The sequence below is a fragment of the Miniopterus schreibersii genome, assembly GCF_964146895.1.
Source record: "Miniopterus schreibersii genome assembly, chromosome: 21".
Classification (NCBI taxonomy): Eukaryota; Metazoa; Chordata; class Mammalia; order Chiroptera; family Miniopteridae; genus Miniopterus; species Miniopterus schreibersii.
The window spans coordinates 12,582,920-12,597,837 of record NC_138123.1 but is presented as its reverse complement, the minus strand read 5'-3'; the positions used below and the strand labels follow the sequence as shown (position 1 = coordinate 12,597,837).

Genomic DNA, 14,918 nt, shown 5'->3' with positions numbered 1-14,918 from the left:
ATAGATATTAAGGTCCACACTCCTTATAGGTAAGACTGTCTTTAACACGTACCAGCAAAAATTTCTCTCTTAGATTTGTTTCAGTCTTAGGTATTAGGAGTGGATCTTTGTAAAATGAAACAGATACTAGTATATCTCAAAAAGTGGATTCCCTTATTTTCAGATATTGAACTGTTCATCTAAGATTTAACTGTTACAAAAGTATCTTTTATTAAAATAATTTCCTTTAATAGTCTTTATAAAAACACTCCTGCTAATGATTGCTTCATAATGGCTTTTGAGGGAGATTATGTAGAATTAATTATTGTAGCTTATTGGCTCCTTACCCCTGCTTTACTCTGCATTGTTGCAGAGGTGTTATCTGGCATTTGGGTTGTTGGATTGAACACTGGAGGCAGGATCCCTTTTCCCCCCCGATTATGGAAAAACTGGAAGTTTATCAATACTGATAAATCCTATAAAACCAGTGAGAATGTACAGGGTGGGCAAATAGGTTTACAGTTGTGAGTATGCAGAACACAGTTTATTCTTGTATTATTTATATATTAACTGTGATTTATTTGTATTATATAGACCTTTTGCCCACCCCTGTATAATACATTTAACCTCTCCTGTTTTGAAACGCCTCTCCACTTCTCACACACACATATACACAGAAATGGAAACCACCAAGTCTTAAATGTGCAAAACCTAGTTCTGTCGTAAACACATATCCTAAAATTTAGGAATGCTTACAGTGCTTCAGTGATCTTTCTCTATACCATTCTGATTTAAGGAGTTTCCTCTGTCCTAGTCCAAGTTCAAAATGCAAGTAAGTTCTAGTGCTAAGTAGAGTTTGAGGCATTATGTCAACAAACATGGTTTTTCTGTTACAACTTTCAAACTTTGAAATAGAGAAATAAAAATTGGTAACTCAGCTTGAGCCCAAAATGCAAAATAGATTGGTGTAACGTTGGTTATAACTTAAAAAAAAAAAATTTTTTTTCAGATTTTGTGAGTATTTGGAAAGCTGGAAATACATTGATCAGCTCTTAACTTCTATATCTATCGTTAGGTCCTTTAGGCCAGTATTTTAATTTTGATATGACCTAGCCAAAGTCATTAATATATAGTTTTTAATTAGTACATAAGCAGAAAAAAGTCCTTAGCATTTTTATATGTAGAACTGAAAACTTCCATTACAAGAATGTGCTGAGTGTGTATAGTGTGCCAAACATTGTCCTGGGCACTGGAGACAGCAGAAGTAGAACCAGCAGCCCTCAGAGCTTGGGCTCTAGTGGAGGCACAGATCGGTAGGCTGACATTTACAGTAGGTTACGCCAAGTTCAGAACGGATTGCTATGGGAGCACATAGGAGCGCCCCTAATTCAGAGGTCAGGGATGGTGTCCCAGAGGAAGAGGAAAGGCTTCAACTGTCCCTTTTTAAACATTTTCAGCAGACTCCCTGTGATATTCCCAATGACTCCAGTCAAAGGGAAGGGGCCAGGGGGAAAGAAGACACGTTCTTGGTCACGGTCTGAAGTTCCTTCCGATGTGTGCGGGTGCAGCTGGCATCACTCTGAGTAACGCGGGAACCTGAGGAAGGCGGGCAAGGGTACCAAGTAGCTTGAATTTAACTTACTTAGGGATGAGCCTGGTCAGTAGCTTCTCTAACTATAGATTCTAGGGATAGGCTCAACCTTCTTGATGTCTTGATCAAGTATTAAAATTCCTTTCAATTTAAGAATCTACCTGCTTAGGAGTTTAGTTTTTCAAGGGTAAAGAGCTGCTCATTTGGGTGGTTTTTACCTCGCTTTAATTCCCCCTAAACTGTAAATACATGAGAACGACTTCTATCTGCATTATGCCCTACTCTGCACCCCTGGACCCACCTCCAGTGCCAGCAATAGGTACTTAGTACTTCAATGAATAGGTGGGTCCCCCTGGTCCCAAATGGAGAAGGGTATATATTTGGGTGAATCGTAATAATCCTTTCTGGATGGAATCCAGTCTTGTAAGCAGGTAGTCATCAGTGTGTCAGGCTTAGTCTGGAAAGGGAGGGCTTCAGCTTCTAATAGTGACCACAGGGGTGGTGATGATGATGATGATAAATGATGACATGTTCTACTGATACACTGAATTCTTTAAGTAAGGGGCATTACATTTGTGACAGTCCTATTAATTATCTGTTGAACTTTAAAATGATAAGCTGCTTATATGACATACTTAACCATTTACAGTACAGCCTACCTCAGAGATACGGCAGTGTTGGTTCCAAACCACTGCAATAAAGCAAATAATTGCAATAAAGCAATTATCACAATAGAGCAAGTCATAATCTTTTTGTTAGTAGAAGATTTTGCCTTCAATTTTTAAAAAACGCTACCTCTGTGAAGCATAGTAAAGTGAGGTGTGCCTGTAATTTAGTCAAGATGATTTGAAATGTGTACATTTTAAGAGTAGGTATGGGAAGGTGGGGGTGGGGGAGTGGGAGAGGAGAGATTAATCAAAGAACTTTATGCATAAATATGTATAACCCATGGACACCGACAAAAGTATGGAGAAGGCCTGTGGGGGGTGGTTGCAGGGTGGAGGGGATCAATGGGGGGGAAAAAGGGGACATCTGTAATACTTTCAACAATAAAGATAAATTTTTTTTAAAAAGTAGGTTAGGCAAATCATTAGTATACATACAGGGTGGGGCAAGAGTAGGTTTACAGTTGTAAGTATGTGAAACATGGAGTTTATTTTTGTATTATTATTTATTAATTATTGTATTTTCCATACAAACAACTGTAAACCTACCTTTGCCCCACCCTGTAAATAAGAAATGTTTACCAACTTAAAACTTCATTTTAAAACTTTTGGATTCAGAAAATGTTTATCTGTTTCATCAAGTATTTACAAAATTCCTAAAACAGGAAATGATTTTTTTCTTGTATCAGTGCATATATTTAGAAACTCAACTCACTTTCAGACCTTGTGGATTGAGATACATCTGAATAATCTAGTTAAGAATTTTGATTCACTGTGATGATCTTTTTCCCCTTTAATTTTGTAGCATTCGTGGTTATTCATACTTAGCTATTTGGCTCTTTTCCTAGGTAAGTGGAGGTATACTTCGAATTTTTCCAGAAGGCAAAGCCCAGTTTGCTGACATTGAACCCAAATTTGATAGACTGCTGTTTTTCTGGTCTGACCGTCGCAACCCTCATGAAGTACAACCAGCATATGCTACAAGGTAGTATTCCTCTTAAGAAACAATTGTTAAAGGTTGTGGTGGGACAGACGGGGATAGATAAGATAAACTTAAGTTTTCTAATGAGTGCTTTCCTGTTCTTCAGTTACTTGTATCCTAATGCTTCAGTCATAGCTTTTAATTTGAATAATTTTATAAGATTTATTCACAGTTAGTACTAAATGGGACTTTCTTGGCACAGCTGCCCCTCGTTCGAGGTGAAAATGGAAGCACAGGCCCGGTCATCTCTACAGCCCCATCTCCCTGTTCTGCTCATCTCTTAACTACTGTCTGTCTTAGGGTTTTGTGAGACTACAGTTGGCCCTTGACCAGTGTGTGGATAAAGGGGTGCAGATATGCAGGCAGTTGAAACTCTGTGTGTTAACTTTTGACCCCCCCCAAAACCGTGACTAGTAATAGCTTACTGTTGACCAGAAGCCATACTGATAACATGAAGTCGGTTAACATATTTTATGTTATATATATTTATACTGTATTCTTACATTAAAGTAAGCCATAGGAAAGAATGTTATTAAGAAAGTCGTAAGGAAGATAAAATATGATAGTTGTTTTTTTTAAATCTGCGTGTAAGTGGACCTGCGCAGTTCACGGGTCAGCTCTATTCCCTTGGAGTAGAGAGAGGGTAGAGACGGAAGAGGGGAGCGCTGACGGGGTGAGAGGCAGGCAGGGCAGAGGCGACGCAGGAAAAGATAAGAGTAAAAAATGAGAGGCACCTAGGGAGTAAAGTGAAGAGAAAAGATAGAGGAAAAAATTACGTGTGGGAGTTATGGGTAGAAAAATAACCCTTTAGCTTTAATAATAGCATCTCTTTTTCTACATTATATTATTATTTTTTTTTTAGCAAGGTTTAATATTCTAAACTTATGTTTAATTATTCTTAATTTTTTTTTATGATTTACTGTGACTCAAATTATTAAGACTTAAAATGGAAGATGTTATAGATGTTGTAAAAATAAACATTTGTAGAAAAATAGCACTATGTATTAAATACCTATTTTTCATTATCAAAAGGACTTTGAACATCATGATAGCGAAGGCATGAATTGCTTGGATCTGGTGAGAAGAGGTGTGCCCTCAGACACTGAGAAGAGCTGGCTTTTAATACTTGACGTTAGAGACAGGCTAGCCTTTGATGAAGTTCAAATTCTAAAGGCTTTGTTGTCCTCTCTCAGTTTTCCTGGCTTCTTTTCGAGTCACGTTGCCTTTAAAAGCCCTAATTCATATAGTAGTAGCAAGCTGAGCAGTTTGTGGCTGGAGATCATAAGAAACCGAGAATGGAAACCCGGGAGCCTGGCACATACACGACATACCGGTCTGACTCCCCTCTCTTTTCTCGGCACCCCAGTGCTCAGTTCTGCCCTGACTGCTGCTTTAGAACCTTTTCTGACCTAGAAACCACTTCACAGACCTTCCTTTTCATGGAATCTTGAGTATGGTCTGGTTGTGTCCTTTCTGGATGAAGAAGGAACACATTTTCAGGCAGTAAATTAATGCCAGATGATTACAGAGGGTAAATGTAACAAGTTTGGAGGGGGGGGACAGTGTATGAACTGTAGAGATGGGTCAGGTGTCCAGCAGAAAGAGGAGCTCAGCTGGGCCTACAATGTCACGAAGCAAGGACGACAGTAGTGTCCATAAAGCCCAGGTTGGTAAGGACACGACCAGTCCATTTCCGGTGCAGAAGTTATTGTGAGAAGATTCTGTAAGTGGATCAATGGGAGATAAAGAGGGAGAGAGAGAATGACAAGTAGTGTTTACTTGGTTTCTGGTAAGGACTTAGTGCTAAAGAGGGGAGTCGATCCAGATATTTAGAACTCTGATTACTAAGTAACTAAAAGTTTGGGGCATGGGCAAAACAGGTATAAAATCATATATCTGTGCCCCTCTCCTGCTACCAATGCCCCTTGGAAAAATAGAAGAGTCTAGATGTTAAGAAAGGTGTTGGAAAGAGGAGAATCTGGAAGTCAGGAGGCTGGGCTGTCACCTCAGCTCTGTCACTCACCAGCTGAGTGATCCACGAGCCTGTTACCCCAGTTGTCCAAACTTTCAGACTCCGACCCTACCTTTACTTCAAATATTATACATGATTTAGCTCTGTCACATTTACTGCCTCTTCATTTGACCAGTGTTGCTTTTCCCCCAGTGAATTCTGGCCAGAATCTGCAAGATATTTTAACTGATTGCTGTGTTCTACTAAGGAGGTGACTGTAGCACGTGTCACTTCCTATAGTGTGTACACTTTCCCCATTATTGGTACCAAAAGGTGTAACTGTGTACCTCATTTATTTGTGGAATGATATATTCCAAAAAGTAAAGTTTTCAGAAGGATGAAGTTTAGCTAAACTGTATGTCTAAACATGGTATAATTGTTTCAGTAAAAATCCTAAAAAGTTCTTAGCATTATTGAAATCTTTCTTGATGACTCAAGATTATAACATTGTAAACACCCATCATGATTCTTTGCTGTATGTAAGACAGTGAAGTCCTTGCTGTCACTGAAGCTCCCAGGCCTTGAGTCCTTTTCGGATCTCTTTTTTTCAGAGCTCATGCCGTTGATAGTGCAGCAGCCTTTCTTTTACCTTCTAAGTATCTGTTTCTGGATAGAACAGATCATTGTGTGGGTTAAGCAGGCATTAAGAAAGTCATAAAAACTCATCAACTTTGCAACATCAGTTTTAGCTGCTCCTGGTTCTCTGCTGTACTCTTGAGCACTGAGGTTACTGGATAAGTGGGTTGTTACGTGCTCATTTATCCTCTGGTAACATTCTGATTGAGACATTATTTTGACATTACACGTTTTATAGACCATTGCAACAGCATATCACTTTTTTCCCCCCAGTGTGATCATTCTTACCCTATTCTAAATTTTCTTTTAGGTACGCAATAACTGTTTGGTATTTTGATGCAGATGAGAGAGCCCGAGCTAAAGTAAAATATCAAACAGGTAAACAGCACTTGGGGCCAGGGTACACTGGAAGGACAATGCCCACAGTCCTTGTTTTTGTCAAATTCCTTAATTCCCTTATTTAAAAGAGGACTTCTCTTGTCTTCATTGTTATCTGTAAAAGAATTGCCCAAAGATTAGGAAAGTTTGAGGCAAAGAAGTCTGAGAAAATTATTCCAATACAAGCTGAGTTTTTCTGTGATTTTCCTTTTCAGTCACAGACTGCTGAGCTCTTGATAACTGCCATCTGGCTTCCTCTCATTCCCCCCTTAGAAGGAAGCTAATACTTTTCCTTTTCAAATGTACATGCTCTAAAGAGTTCTCCAGGGCTTCCATGTTGACTGTGGACATGAAGAAAGTTGATACAGGAGGTGAATGGAAATGCCGGAATCAGTCAATCAGACAGGCGTGTAGAGTCCGGATCTGCCAGTGGTGGCCATAGGTCAGCCATACATATTAAGCCTGAAGTCCTCAGTATGCCGGGCCCTCCACTCCCCTCTTAGGGACTGTTCCTAGAGCAGCCGGCCCTAGTTTTCCATCTGATGGACCTCGTACCTTTCTCTTCTTTAACCCTACCTTGTATCTCCAAAAGCTTGCTCAGTGTTCACATTACTGATTAGCTGTATTTTCATGAGCCATTGATAATCCCAGATCAACCTTTTATAAAACTATGAAAATTGGATATTCATATGTTTTCTCTGTATTTTGGAAGTCATTATTTTTGGCGGAAGCCTAGTAGTGTGCTTTTAGTGATGCGGAACACACTACTATTTTATAACAATACAAATTACTTTTTAAATAAAAAGACAAAATCTCTGTGTAGAGAATGTCTTTTCCCTTTGAAGGTTTACTAGCTCAGAGTCATAGTGCAGTGCCCAGGGTAGCTTTTGGAAGTGCAAGTGTGATAGTTTTCAGATGACATGTGTTTGCAAAGTTGAAACCTTGTGCATACTGTTAGAAACTCAGTGGGAAGCAGTAATGGCTCTCTGGTGCTTAATGAATTTTTGTTGTTGTTTTTTGTTTTACCTTGCAGGTGAGAAAGGTGTGAGGGTTGAACTAAATAAACCTTCTGATTCAATCAGTAAAGATGTCTTATAGAGAGACTTTGATCCAGCAATACCCCTCTTCACCTACAATGATCATTGATGCTGTTTGTTAACTTGTGACTGCAAATAAACGGGATAAAGAAAACAGACAACCAGTTGGCCTTTTAATAAGGAAACAGAAACAACTCTTTTGTGTTGCATCAGAAAGAAGATTTGACTATGGCTTTGTACTGCATGACTGACTACAAACCTGTGATTGCTTATGGAAGAGTATAAGCTATCAACTGAGAATGGTATTGACATCTGGACACTAAAGAAGTGCCCTAGGTAGCATTGTTTCATTCTTATATTCTGTCAGATCTGCCATCTAGCTGAGTTCATTTAATCTCTCCCTTTTTTATATAGTCAAGTTTGAATTTGAAGTAATTTTTGTATGATCAGGTACAATTTATCAAAACTGAATTAAAAAAAAATTACAGTATTCCCCAAAATAGCATCAATCTATTTTTGTAAACCTCTTCGTACTATTAAATTTTGCCCTAAAAGACCTATAATGATTATTGCCAGTGACTGATTAATTTTCCTTTTTACTTAAAATAAGGAGCACTTTAATTGCCATCTGAAAAATTGTTTTGTAGTCCTACCTTACACTAATTTGAACTCTTAAAAATAGCTTCTGTTGGTTTTTTGACATTGTTAATAATGAAACATAACAGTAAAACCATCACCACTTACTACCAATAACTTTTAGTTTTGAATGTTTTATAAGAAAAAATACACAGTAAGAAAAATACATTTTATATTTTAGGTTAAATTTTTTAAGATTACAGTGACTGGCAGTAAATGAACTTGAGGTTATCTTGAGCATCAAGTTCCTGAGATTAAGGGCTTTCTCAAGCTTTCAGGTGCATCCTATAGTGTAGAAGATAACAGCCCATTCCCCAGGCTTTTCCTCTTGCTTCCCGTCAGGTTGATTGCACGTCCAGTTTTGCTGTTATGTTTTCCCGCTCCTGTGACCCATCTGAACGGCAGATCAGAGCCTTGTTCCTGTCGGGCAGCCTTAGCGGGAGACTGCATGCTCCGAGGCTGGCCTGTGTTGTCACAGATGTAACGTTAGTGACTCCTCAGTCCGCCGCTGAGTCGCCCCCCACCCATGATGCTGGCCTCCTTGTCAGGACCGAAAGATGTATGGTTAGCTTGAAAAAACACAAGAGGTGAACAGCAAGATAATTTTATTTTATGTTTTATGAGTTTTTTACTTTTCAGAAAAAGAGGGAATGTTACAAAATCACACAAGGCCTCCCGGATTTGGTTGCTTGATGTGTGTATTGGAATGGATGTCTAGACTTCAGTGTCCCAGGCAAAGCGCGTGGGGTGGCATCCACATTTGCATGCATTGTGGGTGGAATGCCCACTCCAGTTTTCTCTCTGTCCTTGGTCTTCTTTGCCAAAATAATGTGAGCGTACAGAAATATTTCTGTATATTTCAACTTACAACAGTTTTAGCATTTCTATAGTTTGTATTCAATTAGAGACCTTTTCTATGGAAAGCTCAGTAATTTTTATTAAAAGATTGATATTGTTCATGTAAAACATGAAAAAAAAATTTAGTGAAACTGACAGTGTGGACCTAGAGTGGGACTGAGTATTGCGGTCTCACTGAGAACCTGCAGGACAAAACTGTAGTTTCTGTTCTTCTTCTTTACCTGTGTTCAGTCTCGTCCCACTTCCTCTCCTTGTTCCAGATAATGCAACGTAACATCACAGCAAGTGCCTCTCCAGCCTGGCCTGGGAGCGCAGCCCTCAGCCAGCTGGGCTCAGTGCAGTGCCCTGCATTCGGCCACACTCAAGCGCTACCATTTTTAAATCTAGTACAGATTGCATTGTGTTCATGGGAGGGTTGTCTCATTGTCAGGCTGTTCGGCAGCCGCCTCTTAGTCTGGGAGCCCCAAGTCATTCATATGTCCATCTCTGCAGCTCTGTGTGGGTTGTGCTGCCGGACAGGTCTTACATTTTGTTTTTTGGGGGTTTTTTTTGAAGAGTTTGTGTAATCTCTTGGAGATCATTGTGAAAGGATCAAGAAATCAGGATAGCCATTTCTCTAATATCCATTTAAAATTATTCATTTCATGTTAGTGGGACCGTTATCTTGTCACCAAGCAGGACTCTTACTTAACACAAAATTTAAAATTATTTGTGGCCTATATGTGTTTAATCCTGGTTAAAGGTAAAGCTTCTAATGCTGTTTTTATTCAACACATTAACCAGCTGTAAAACATGGACCTTTATAAACAGCAGGCAAAGGATTTCAGGATTCATATACAGAGTGTCAAGTCATGTAATCTGGAAAGCAGTGTTTCATTACGAAAGAGCTCTCAAGTTGCTTGTAAAGCTAATCTAATTAAAATGATGTATAAATGTTCTTGAAAAAATCATGGTTGTTATTTCCATCTGTCTTTTTTTGTTTTTTAATCCTCTGTCGTATACTGACTTTCTTAACGGGCCCTTCCGTCAGATACCATGCTTTTCTATCAGACATCTCTGGCTTAGTCCACACGTTTGCTATTTTTATAAATGATAACAGGAAAGAGAACAGTAAACATGGGAGTCCAGTGGTGTGAGACATCCTGGGGGTCATTGGACTGCCCTTGGGGTCCATGAGCTTTGTGTCTAGATTCTCAACATCTGGGTTCTCCCCCTTTTAATAGGATTTTAAAAATGACTCTTAACACTCATACTCTTGAGCACCTCTGTGTCACCCTTTGCTGCGAAGGGACAAGGCATTAGACACTGGTCTCTGATTGTCACAGGTGTCCTAGTGTGTATGATGGAAATTAATTTGTGTGGTCATAGACTAAAATATATGAGCTCTTATAAAGTGAGATCAATATACATGTTCATTTATCTCTCATTTGAATATTTTTTAGTGGGTTTTTTTCCAGCCTATCTTAGGGCATTTGGAAAATTGTACTGAGATATAGCTGGGTGAATTAAAGGAGACGGCAAATGAGTTAGAGATGAAGACTAATTAAATTAGGTAGTGTAGTAAAAAGGGCACAGACAACATTGACAAATCTGTTTAGTTCTGGCTCAGCCACCTAATTGTGTGACCGTTGGAGCCATTTTCATCTGAAAATAAGCACAGTAGCTCCAGACTTAGAGACTCGTGTGAGGCCTAAATGAAACAGATTTCCCAAGGTGCATGTGGTTCAAGAATGAGAGCTGTGTTCCGGCTGTAGACTGCAGTGGTACATCTTTATACAATATATTTAATAATATAATTGTACATCGGATTGTTTATAAACAGTTGTGTATAAGTACTCAGTCTTCATTGCTTCAAGGGTAGTTTTTTGGACATCTGAGATCAGGGATACATTCCCCGGATTCTGCTTTTTTTGTTTGTTTTTTTAAATATGTCTTTATTGATTTCAGAGAGAGGAAGGAAGATGGGGAGAGAGAGAAAAACATCAATGATGAGAGAGTCATTGATCAGCTGCTTCCTGCAGCACCATACTGGGGATGGAGCCTGCAACCCGGGCATGTGCCCTGACCAGGAATTGAACTGTGATCTCCTAGATCCTGGGTCGATGCTCAACCACTGAGCAACACCGGCCAGGCCCTCCTTTTGGTTTTAATGCAGATTCTTTTCATGATCACCAGCAAGTAAATGTCACCTGAAATATGGCAATGTTCAAGGATACATCATGGGACCAATGATGCACATACAGGGCATGGCCTCGTGAGCTGGAAGACTTTTATAAGCAGAGAACACAGGCCACTTCCCAAGACAGAGCTGCAGGCAGCTCGAGCTTATTTTATCTAATGGATTTAACTCTGAACAAAGCGTCATAGAAGTTATTGGGTAAGGTTAAGATTTTCTTCTGCCAAAACTATTATATTTCTATGGTGTTCTATAAAATACCCTTACAGTTTTCTCTCAGAACACACAAAGTAAGCAGAGCAAACTTTATCTCCATTTATAAATAAAACAGGACGAGAGAAGTGACTCTTTTATATGGAACGCTTCAGGAATTGTGTGTCATCCTTGCGCAGGGGCCACACTCATCTTTTCTGTATCGTTCCAGCTTTGGTATTGTACAGCTGAAGCGATCCTTGGGTGTTTGCCCAGTTGGTTGCAAGCACCCTCATGACATCGCTGCACCTCAACTTTCCAGCATTAGGCCTTAGGTCTAACTTCCCAGCATGGAAGACACGGCACAGGCCTTTCCAGCCCCCCTCCATCCCTACCACACTCGTACAAGCACGTGCCACATCCCCAATCTCCCGTGTGTAATTATGTCGTAACTCAGGTGAATGTCACGTTCATAGACTATGTGTGCGCTTCAGCCCTGCGACGAGGGTAGACGAGGATGACTTTTCTTCCACAATGTACTTTTCCCTCGTATCTTGATTCTTTATTATTTTCCTCATGGCCTCTAACCTGCAGCTTTACGGAGTGCTTGCCCTCTGCGCCGGCTGCACAGCCGTCAGGAATTCCTTAGATCCCCTCTCACCATTGTTCTGGGGATCCCTTCACCACTCCGCTGGATCTTGTGTTTCCTGGATCCCATGCTTCCTTTCTTGGTTTACCGCCTCTGTCTGCTGAAGCAAGTCCTTTGGTGTGTGTCCTTCAGTACTTCTATGAGTGTGTGTGGAAGGTAAATTTTCTGAGACCAATGTCTTTGTTTTAATTGGTCATTTGTCTGAGTTTCCAATTCTAATTTGGAAATGGTTCTGCAGAAATCTGAAGGCATTGCCGCACTGCTTCTAGGCTCCAGTGTGGATGCTGAGCAGTCTGAAGCCTTTGCTGCTGCTGATTCTGTCTCTGTACCCTGCCTTTTCCCTGGGATTATCCTTTGCCCCCAGGGCTCTGTAGTCTTACAGAGTGCTCACAGCTAGTATGCTAAACTGTGAGTTCGTGCCCTACATCAGGGGACATTTTTTAAAATTACATTATTTCTCTCCTTTATTCTCTGCTGTTTGTGGAATACCTGCTGACTGGAGCCTGCTGCTTCTCTTAGTCACTGTCTGCCCTTTATTTTGGAGACATCTATTTCCCAGCTCTCCCAGCAGGGGTTTCATGTCTGCTGTTAGGTTTTAATCAAGAGCTCTTTTTTGTTCTCTAAATTTAAAAAAATAAAATAGCCCAGATGGTGTGGCTCAGTGGTTGAGTGTTGACCTATGGAACAGGAGGTCACAGTTCGATTCCCAGTCGGAGCGCATGCTCAGGTTTGGGGCTTGATCCCCAGTGATGGGTGTGCAGGAGGTAGCCAATAAGTGATTCTCCTTATTGCTGTTATCTCTCTCTCTCCCTCTCCTTTCCTCTCTCCGAAATCAATAAAAACATTAAAAAAAAATACATAACCTGGTCCATTTAATGGATACAGTATTTAACCTTTCTGTTTTCATTTTTGTCTTTCCTGTTAGTTTTCCTAACATGTCCGCTAATTCTTGCTGTGTGTTAAGGGGAGGTACTTGGGCTTCTGGTTTTTCAATAAATATTGGCAGCTGCCTAAATCTGAATCTCTTTCATAATCTTCCCAACACTGTACAGAAAAGGGAACAGTCACCTTTCACCTGTATCTACAGCACAGCTGAGACACAGAAAAAGTTCTTGTATGAAAGCAGAGAAACATGCATCTGAAACTAGAGCCAGCATCAGGACGCACGTGAAGGTAGAGTCAGGTGGAAACTATGGTGGAGGGATGAGGGCCATGGGGGCCAGTGGTGGCAGTACATGGGGGGGAGACAGGGACCCCACCATGAGTGAAGGGAGCTCTGGTAAATCTGACGACAATGCATCAAGAAGAGGAAGTTTGAAAGTTTGTGAGGTTGTAGGTAGCCTGTCAGGGAACGGACCATTTCTGGGGGAGGGGAAGGTGTCTCCTGGCGGCCTGATAGTAAAGTGAAAGAGAAATTACAGACTCAGGAGAGACTCCAAACCCCTCACCCCTCAAAAAAATGCTGCACTTCACTGTTCCGACAGAAGAGAGCACTCAATTCAGAAGCCACACACCTGTCCCTGCCCACAGAGAACCAGCTGCATTTGCAAGTCAAAGAAAATGATGCTTTTCAAATGTGCAGGAAAAAGAAAACAACATATAAAGACTGTAAGAAAGCAGTGAGGGTCCATTACACTCAGGAAAACTCTCGCCAACCATGGGCAGAAGAGAGCCAGAACGAGACCTGGTCTGAATTAAATGCCTCACACAGCACTGCAGAGATCAAAACTAACCCTGAAATTAGAAATTAAAAATCTCAACAAAAAATGGACCAAAAGGAACCTCAGGAAGCTTTGAAACAAGAGTTGATTGATATAACTCAGCAAAGAAATGGAAAAAGACAAAATTATCTCAAATTAACATTATAAGGTACCCAAAATAGAACAGATCCAACTGAAAATATAATGAACTATAATAAAAAGTAGGAAAGCAGCCAAGAGTTGAAAACAGAGTGGACACGCGCGGCGGGACGCTCACGGTGAAACACTACAGCACTGAGGAGCAGCCCAAAAATACACAACGGGGGCGGTTCACAGCGTGGCGGCAACTGGACTTCGCCTTGCGGGCCCCAGAGAGGTGGCTGCTGGGATTCCCGGTGTTAATGCAGCTGCCCCTGCCGGCGGCTCAGGGTTCAGCACCCACCTGGGATCCAGGAGATCGCGGTTCCATTCCCGTCAGGGCACAGGCCCGAGCTGCGGGCTCCATCCCCAGCAGGGGGCGCGCAGGAGGCAGCCAGGTGGTGATGTTTCTCTCTCTATCCATCTCCCTTCTTCTCTGAAATCAATAAAAACATTTTTTAAAAAGATTGTAGCTGAACAAGTACTGTGGGTGTGTCTTTTATGAGTTACTGAAAACTATTTACATACATGTGTATACACATATTTATCTATTGAATTATTTTAAATGAAGTAAGCTAGAGGAAAAAAATCAAGAAAATCATGAGGACGATACAGTACTTAATGAAAAAAGAAACCCACATATAAGTGGGCCTGCGGTGTTCAAACCCGTGTTCAAGGGTCAACGGTACGCGGTTTGTGAGGAATGCTTATAATGTGGGATGGTTTGTGTCCCGAGGGTCACAGCTTGGAAATACACAAACTCGGATTCTTCAGAGAACTGTGGAGAGGGGTGTGTTCCTTAAGGTGTTTTTGCAAAAGCAGGTGACAGTGGATCTAAGAAATGCCCGGCCGTTTCATTTGCTCAACACCAAGAATCTAAGCGGCTCCCCTTGGTTCTGGTAGACCTCGACTGTCGGGGCAAAGGACATTCTGTCTGTCCTGGGACACTTTCAGACTAACTTACTAGACGATGCAGAGCAGTGCCACATACTGCAAGGAAGAGAAGTGTCATGTCAGGAACTGGAAGCGCATGTCTTGCCTCGTCTGGAAGACTTCCTGTTGGGCATTACCATGTGGTTTTTTCGTTTGTTTCTTAAGAGATTTAAAATCGACTTTGAGAGAAAGATGAAGGGGGAGAGAGAGAAACACCCGTCCGCTGCCTCCTGCATGCCCCCTCCTGGGGGTCCTGGTCATTTGCCCTGCCCGGGAATTGAACCAGCAGCCCTGCGGTGTACTGGATGATGCTCTAACCGGCTGAGCCACACCGGCCGGGGTGGGAAGTTTTGCTAATGTGGGTACTGGTTTCTTTCTTGCATAAGACTCTTAGGTTGTGTTCAGAGGGAAAGGTGA

General features: G+C 41.1%; 1 protein-coding gene across 3 annotated transcripts in view; it reads left to right on the top strand.

Annotated features, from left to right (window-relative positions):
• Positions 1-9,650, top strand: part of EGLN1 (egl-9 family hypoxia inducible factor 1) — a 42,660-nt gene extending 33,010 nt beyond the window's left edge. For 2 of the 3 annotated variants that reach the window (XM_081124115.1, XM_081124116.1), the window contains 3 exons: positions 3,084-3,220; positions 6,115-6,182; positions 7,216-9,650. In XM_081124115.1, coding sequence (XP_080980241.1) covers positions 3,084-3,220; positions 6,115-6,182; positions 7,216-7,280 — 270 coding nt within the window. In that variant the 3' untranslated portion in view covers positions 7,281-9,650. The remainder of the gene's footprint in view (positions 1-3,083; positions 3,221-6,114; positions 6,183-7,215) is intronic. The other variant, XM_081124117.1, reaches the window with a different exon arrangement.
• Positions 9,651-14,918: the final 5,268 nt, after the last annotated feature.